At 42.7% G+C, this 8,427-nt stretch overlaps 1 protein-coding gene across 1 annotated transcript; it reads right to left on the bottom strand.

Annotated features, from left to right (window-relative positions):
* Positions 1 to 274: 274 nt before the first annotated feature.
* Positions 275 to 7,259, bottom strand: EIF3F (eukaryotic translation initiation factor 3 subunit F). Its single transcript, XM_064144905.1, has 8 exons — positions 6,854 to 7,259; positions 6,699 to 6,769; positions 6,353 to 6,432; positions 4,727 to 4,864; positions 3,599 to 3,690; positions 3,252 to 3,388; positions 3,009 to 3,122; positions 275 to 2,254 (listed from the first exon to the last, which is right to left on the bottom strand). Exons 1-8 carry the CDS (start codon positions 7,179 to 7,181, stop codon positions 2,177 to 2,179), a joined length of 1,038 nt encoding a protein of 345 aa, XP_064000975.1. The 5' UTR covers positions 7,182 to 7,259; the 3' UTR covers positions 275 to 2,176.
* Positions 7,260 to 8,427: the final 1,168 nt, after the last annotated feature.

Raw genomic sequence — 8,427 nt, 5'->3', positions numbered from 1 at the left:
TCATGAGCTACTATGAATATGCTAATCAACTCTTAGACAAATTATTATGTATGAGATGTAAGCATATGTTCTCTCAGTTTTACTGGCTTTGATACACTTAGCAATCCCCTATGTGTCCAGCACCAAAATAAATAGCTTCCTAATACTTCATTGTTCTTAGGGAGTTTTCTTGCTGTACTGGTAACACCAACATTTTAGGAAAGCTTCTAAAACCACTTGCAGAGTCAAAACAACTTCTTGCTACTAGAAAATTCAACTTTAGTGAAGCTGGGAGTTAAATTCTTGCTCCTTTATTTGTAATATCCTTGCATCTTCTGCTAAGACATAATACTGGACAGAATTCTGGTCTGCAGACTTGACTCTCAGCTACATAGTCATGCTAACTGAGTGCTATTGTTAGAGTTGAAACAACTTCCTTTTTTTTTTTCCTCAGTAATTTATCACTTGTTACATAGGTCACTAGAATGTTGCTGCTACTTTGTGCAGTGTATCCTGGTTTAATGTTATTTCCCACTGAAATAACATGAAGCATTACTTTACAGTTAAATATTTTTTTAAAGCAAGCAAAAGCCCCTTTTTCCCATATTTTGTTGTAAGAAAAATCTGGCTGGCTTCAAACCATAGGTCAAAGTATAATAAAAAAAACAGATACTGCAGTCATCCATGTCTAAATTATGTGCTAAAAATACTTTTCCTGTTACATTGCCTTGTGACTACAGTAATTAAAATGCAGATAGTCAGTGAGCTGTTGAATTAACGTTCCCTGTGCAGAGGGAGTAGAGCAACTTCAGTTCACTTCAGGATTCATTTTAGGAAGAGCCATGTGTCTGGTCAGCTGCTTAAGTGAGAGCCACTACCCAGTGAGTCATTAGGGCTCCACCCACACTGTACTCCAGACATTTCACAAACTTTACAACTAAGTTGCCACCAGGGTCTCTGATTCTGTTGTGAGGAACAACATTAAAAATAGAAACTTCACACTTCCTCAAAGCACAGGAGACCAGGTTGCTCTGACAGACTGCTTAAAGGTGCAGTGTGTCCATTGTTTTTCATTGCAAAGTATTTAATCCTTGGCATTAAACTCCTGCATTTCAGAAACAGATGGTTTGTGTCCACAGGTTCGAAGTCACACACCAAAAAAATATCTTTGCTGCTAGAAGTACAGTGTTTAAGTATCAAATTGCACATAGCAGAATAAAAATCTTCTTGGTATAGTTGAACAAACTGCTAAAGGTAATGTTATTATCTGACTATAAAGTTACAGCTCAGGGTAGCTGTTTCAGCTAGAACTCCTTTTAACATGAAATTGGTTTGAGGGAGAAAATAGAAGATTTCTTTCTATTCACATAATTTTAGCAGTACAGAGTTATGAACAGAAAATTCCTATGTGACGACACTCAACTTATAACCTCAAAACTGAATATAATTTTCCTGTGCTTTTCTTCTTTTGCAGAAATGAAAACACAATGTAGCCACACTTGTTCACCCACAAATGCTTTTCAAGTCCTTTTAACCATGAACTCAGTTGCTAGTTTAATTCTCTGAATTCACTTTGAGAGGTAAAGCTATTGACCTTGATTTCCTTTCTCAAAGGATTAGATATGTATAGACACAATACCATCAACCCTGTCAATACCCTGCTGAAGAAGGGCATATACACAGAATACACTGTAGTCCTCCATGGAAAAGCAGATTACATGCAACACGAGAAGCCACCTTTCAGGGTGCTTTCAAAGTTCTGGAAAAAACAACCTGCAAAGAAGTCTGCAGAAATGAAGTTAACTTGCATCCACTCCCCTTTTCTTCCCTGATGCCACATTACACTCTCCTTTTTTCAGTGGATTCATTATACAGTAAATAAGAACAGGGCTTTTTTTCTGGATAGAAGGCATTCCTGCCATTGCAATGGAACTTTTATTTCAAATACATTCTTACAATAAAGCTGTATTTTGTTATACAAGTAGATAAAGCCAGGAGACAAAATATTCATGTGTTCCATTTTAAAATACCAGGCTCAACTAAATTGCAACCATTTCCTAAACCTAAATGTCAGGGATTTCTCAGGGCAATGAAAAGATGTAAACCAGGTCATAACGTTACGGTCTGAGTAACACCACAGAAAAATCCATGTACTCATTCTTCAAGTTCTTTGCAGTGTAGCATGGCAGACATATCTTTATAAACTCAGAAGTTTTTCATTGAGAGCAATTTGTGACTGTGTAAGGTTTGCCAAGTAGGTTACCATCAATAGATCCTGAAAGGGGAAAAAGCAACAACCCAGTGATCACAAATATTATAAGATAGTAGCCTATTAAGGAAGTGAATTTTTAACACCTTGAAAGCAGTTTACAATCAACTACAGAAACATTGTTAGTTGTTAAGTCCTACGCTGAGGAATGCTTCCCTTGCAGGGACAAGAGTTTGGTATTCCAGGGTATGAAACACTGCTTGTGAAATTTTAACTCATATTAACCAGGCAAGTCAAAGAGTATAAGCAAAATTAAAAATCAGTTCTGGTCTTGCAGACTGTAGGCAAACAACACATTCAGAAACTTGCCTTCTGCTTTCTAAAATTCTGTTACTGAAATAACATAGTGCACTAAAACTTTGTTCATGTCTTAAGAGTTATGCCTGGATAGAGAAATTCAGCTCAGGTAAAGGAAGCTGGCATGTCAGCAGTTATCCCTGAAATCCATACTGCTTTAAGTTTGGTAGTTAATATTGTCCAATTGCTCTGAAAGAGTAATTGATCCTGGCTTACAGATTACTTACATGATTAATGTAATGCAATTTCTTTAAAACTCATTTGCAGTTGCTTGCAAAATTATTATGCTGAGTTCGTTAATATATCTTCATCTCTTAAAACCTCAAATTACTGACAAGAAAGGGCTGTATTTTCTATTAACATGCTTATATAAAAATGTAAGATTTTTTTCTTGCCTAGAAGACTTTTTTTTTTCAAAATCACTGGTAATATACTAAAAAAAAAAAACAAACAGATGACTTACATTGATATTGCTGTTCAACATTGTCTCAAAGTCCTCTGGTGAAATCTTTGGCACCTGATTAATAAGATCCATCAGAAAACGCCCAACAGTGTTGTCAGCAGCCACTTTGCCGGACTAAGCATAAGAAACATATATTTTAATCAGTCAAACTCAGAAAGTTTATGACCCAGAAAGACAGACGAAAAATAAGATGTACAAGCTCACATCAAGCTTGCTTGCTGGCTCCTAAAAAGCTGGCCTTACCAATACATCCTCTGCATACTGCAGCACCATGGTGAGGGTATCCTGAATCCTGGCTGATGCTGCCCCCACCTGCTGTAAGTCACTGGATAAGCCAATCACTCGGTTAGGACTAAAACAAGTCTTCATGATAAGATCCACTGAAAGCAAAACAAGGATCAGTTTAAAAACTGCCACAGAAACCAGCTTAAATCCTTAACTTGCTGAAGGTTTTTAGGATAGCTTCAGTGAGACAGTGTAATTCCCAGTAGAACTGACAGAATGGCAGTCTTACCACGGTGCAAAAAAAAACAAACCAAAGCAACAATGTCACAACATGTTTATCACCAAAGTAGAAAGAAAACATTCACCTCCTATCCGTTCTGTATCATAATAAACATATTTCACTGTTAGAGGTGTGAACATCACGCCCATAGTTTTACCAGGGACTCCCATTGGGGCACTAAAATAAACAGACAAAAAAGAACAATGTTTTCAGCATGGACATACTTAAGGCATGAAGTAATAGATTTCCATCTCAATGATCTCTGTTAGCACTGAAGTGTGAACATGAGCAGGTTACTCATTCACAACAAAATCACCAATATTAAGATCACAGCTAACTAAGGACAGGAAGTAAGTGCTGGCATACTATTCATTCCTTATTTCCACTCAGAATATTCCTATCTGGTCTTACATTTGTCATCATGAATGCAAGAAGGGATAGGTACTATCTTCTTAGCCACAGTTCTTTCTTGCTCTTAGAGCAGGTATTTTTTCTCTCTTGAAATGCTCCATGCTCTTTGATAAGTCATTTAAGGAAGAGACACAAGCATGACAAAAAGTACAAAGCTCTCTCTGCAACTTTAGTGTTTCTATTATTCAAAGTAATTGAACTTTGTTTATGCTTTCAAAAAGTAAAGTATCAATGGAACAGCTTCCCTTGTGAAGATGCATAGTAAGTAAAGAAGCAGTAGAAAGGCTGAGGTTTTACCCTTAGAGAGGTGAGCTCTTTAGTCAGTACCAGGAAGAACAGTGAAGTAGTACGGTTTAATTTCTTAACACTTAATCTCAATTACTAGTTAATAAAAATGGAAGAGGTTAAGGGAAGTAAAGACTGATCCAGAAGATGTTGTTTCAGTTGCACTTTGAGTGCACTAATCCTCCAATCTGTATCCAGCGACTACAGGATAGCATTTAGACAGTGTGGTGGAAGCCAGTGACATGCTTAGCTGTAAGAATCCTGTGAAATGTCATGAAGATAATAAATGTAAACAATTCTCTGAATAAGTCACAATTCCCCACTCCAGCGAGGTACCAGCTTATGAATGGTTAGTTTTTCAACTTACTTATGATGGATAAGACATTCCAATGGGAAGTCAGCTAAGCATAGTATTGTCTAAAATGGGACACTGCAGACCACTCAATTTCTCCCTACCCTGAAGTGGTCTCTCTCAGTAACTTAGCTCCCCTCCCAAGAATGGAGCCTCCCAGAGTACCTGACATAGGCTTTAATGCTCATGCGTGAATTCTGGAGACTCGTGTCTACAGTGAGATGGATTGGATTGTGTGCTTCCCGGCTGTAATACTCATGGATCAGGACAGAGTGTTCCGTGATGTCATGACCTGTTGCATACCTTCAAAAGAGAATAGGTTGAGAAACCATTCTTCTGACATTCAAGTACCCAGCATTTGGTATTGTTGGTATTTAACATGTTTGTGTCCTCAAACACCCATTTCCAAGCACTGAGCTGCAGAAACTAAATACACTACATACAAGTGTTTTAACTAGTGAATTTGTAGTTTTATGGCCAGCTGTCCTAGAACTGTAGGAATAAAGGGTTGAGCACATGCACACCTAAAACATGCACAAGGGTAGTGTTATACTACCAGCCATAAAGAATCAGTATAATTGGCATCAGACACCCAAAATTCAGCTACATGTCACTATATTCTCAACCAACTCCTTATTTCTGCATAAGTTGCAGCATACCAAACATATCCAAGCCAATTAGATTTTTCCACAAATCAAACATCTCTCAGGAGGTGTAACCTGCTCATCTAGCTCCTTTATCTGCTCTGAAATTAACTTCTCAAATACATAGGAAAACTGTAGAACTTTACTTTGCTGTGCCAGTAGGTTGTTGAGAAGTCTGCTCCACAGGCACAGAACTAAGGTACTTTGTAGGATCAGAAATGCATAAGAAGACTAAGACACAGACCAGACTCTCTTCCTGTAACACTCCATTGATTTTGCTTTGCAACCTACACAGCTATTTCTACCTTTTCTCAGGAGAGAAATTCTGTGTTACCAATTCTTCTGAGGCGTTTGGTGCTTGAAACTATTTGTGCTCTATCTTCTTTGGAAGGAGTCCAGAGGACATCCAAGATGTGGAGCACCTCTGCTATGAGGATAGGCTGAGGGAGCTGGGGTTGTTCAGCCTGGAGAAGACTCCAGGGAGTCTTTTAGCTGCCTTCCAATACCTGAAGGGAACCTACAGGAAGGGTGGAGAGAGACTTTTCATAAGGGTGTCTAGCAATAGGACAAGGAGTAATAGTTTAAGATGAGGGAGAGTAGATTTAGGCTACATCTTAACACAGCACTCTTCAGTATGAGGATGGTGAGACTGGAATAGGTTGCCCAAGGAAGTTGAGTATTTCTCCTTCCTGGAGGTGTTCAAGGCCAGGCTGCATGAGGTCTTGAGCAACCAAGTCTAGTTGAGAGACATCCCTACCCATGGCAAGGAGGTTGCAGTAGGTATCTCTTAAGATCCTTTCCAACCTAATCCATTCTACGATTCTTTCTCACCAGTTATCTTCAGTGCTGCAGGTGCTATTACAGGTGATAAGTTATCCTAGAGTCATGCAAGCATTCTCTGAATGATCACTTCCTCTATGATAACCTTTGTTAGATATAAACTAAACCAAAGCCTGTAAGTCTACAATATGGTCATGCCCTATATGAACTGCCAGAGCTTTACAAGTGACTCACTAACAGAGCTGAAAGATTTTATTGTCACAAGCATTAGGGCTTCTGTTTCTCAACCCGTGACAAGAAGAGTTAGTTATTTTAAATAGCTGGAGGGACCAACACAAATGCTTTCGTGTTCTTGCAGAGGACTTACCATCCCAGGATGATTTCACTAGGAGATACCTTCTTGTGCAACTCGTACATGTTTTTGGCAAATTCCATATCGACTGCCACCTGAGAAACGGGACAGGACCAAGTAAGCTGGTTTCAGGGATGCTTACCCTCAGTGGAGGACAGCGGGGGCGCAAGCCGCCATCAGAAGGTGCACACGGGCCGTACCCTTCAGTAGTCACTGCCCAATGGAGAGACCCACCGCCCGCTATACAGCATAGCCCGCATAGGCTTGGCGGGAGCCAGCGCGGAGCCGTGCATCACGCGGGCCCACACGCCCTCCGCCCGGGTCACCTCCGACAGCCAGCGGGCGGTCCCGCATTCCGTACCTCATCTTCGGACTCATTGTGAGGCACGGAGAAGCAGTTGGTGACCTCCACCGAGTGCTTGTCCACGGTCCCTGTGGGGGGGCAGTGCAGTTAGTGGGCACCATGGAGAGAGCCCCCAGGGCTGGCAGTGGACGAGGCACGGCGACGGCTCTTACCCAGCAGCGTCCCGATTACACGCGCCGCGCCCTCGTTGCGCCGCTCGAAGCTGTCCACGATGGAGGCGAGCACGACCGGGTGCAGTCTCACCACGCGGCCGCCGGGGAAGGGCCCTGAGAGCGCGGCCGACAGCGGCGTAACCGCCGGCGGCGCCGGGGTGGTGGGCGGTGGGGGCGCGGCGGGAGCGTTTCCTGCCGGAGTGGCAGGCGTTGCCGGCGGGTTCTGCGCCGGGACGGTCGCAGGAGGAGCCGGAGCCGGAGCCTGAGTGGGAGTTGTCGCAGCCATTTTGCAAGAGAGAAGGCTTGAGGGAGGGAGGGGGAGCGGCATGCCGTCAGTAATTGGCTGATCCGAATGCTTGTTACGCAGTGCTACCTTCCTATTGGGGCAGGGAGTGTGCTACGGCCCTCCTGCCATCTGCTAACCAATCTGAAGAGAGTGGTGAGAGAAGACGCTCTGGAGGAAGAGCACACTGCCTGTTACTGAAGCTTATTCTTGTTCCCGCCCTCTGGGGACGGGCAAGTTCGTCTATTGGGTTTTCTTATTCTCCGCCTCCGTGCCCTTCTGCTCTCGCATTGGCTGCTACGTCTGTCTGGCAAGGGCGGGAAGGCCTTGTCAGGAGCGCTTGTCTATGGAGAGCTACTCTGTTGGTTGCTATGATACTGTTGCGTTTATTATAGCTGTCTCTAGACCGCCGAGCGCTCGTCCGGCTGGTCTGGCTTGGCTATAGCAGGCAGCGCTGGCGGTACCTGGGGCTGAGGGCCCTGCTAGAATTAGACAGAGCTGTCCTTAGGCCTTCCGAGCTTCGCCGCCTCAGTGGTCTTGGGATATTGCTCTACCCCTTGGGCTGCATCTGGCACGGTCCTGGATGCGCTTCAGGCCCGTCTTGCCGTCAGCTGTGGATAGCCGCTGAGGTGGCAGCGTGGTCCTGGTCATGGTGGCAAGGCTGCCGCCTCAGCCTGCTTGCACTGAGATTAGAGGCAGCAGCACTTGTCCTAGTGCCCTACAGCTGTACCGTGATGTAGTAGACACCGCAGCTTGCAGGCACAGCACCAAGCTGCTACTGCAGTGAAAAAGCTGATTTTGCAGTGTTTTAGAACATTGGCACCGTGAGGCAGGGGCTGTTAGCCCTGTTTTCCAGGTGTCAGTTGCCGACGAGGCGCAGAAATGCTTTCTGTGTTTTGTGTAGAGGGCAGATGCTGGTTACCTCTATCCAAGATTTAATGGTTGCACAACAAACTGATTTATTTGATGTAACTTAACTGTTACTTGTAGTGTCCCATACATTCATTCTCAAGTAACAAGCCTATGTGCTATATTTGAGACAACTCTTTCAAAGCTTCTTTGTTTTTTGACCATATGCTTGCAGCTGCTATCATAAGACTTGTAGTAATCTAGTAACAGATTTACTGATAAGTCTCCTAGTTCAAAATCTTTTATCAGAGTTGTCAATATTAGTTTGATAGGCTCTGGGGGAAAACTTCAGGTATCACTGATATATTCAGGGGGGTTTTGATTTTTTATTTTAATGGTTTTAAGATGTTCTTTTCCTACAAGTAGACTGTATTTGTGTGTA

Source organism: Pogoniulus pusillus, chromosome 6, assembly GCF_015220805.1.
Source record: "Pogoniulus pusillus isolate bPogPus1 chromosome 6, bPogPus1.pri, whole genome shotgun sequence".
NCBI classification, from domain to species: Eukaryota; Metazoa; Chordata; class Aves; order Piciformes; family Lybiidae; genus Pogoniulus; species Pogoniulus pusillus.
Note: the sequence above shows the minus strand (reverse complement) of the source record. Positions and strands in the feature narration are given on the sequence as shown.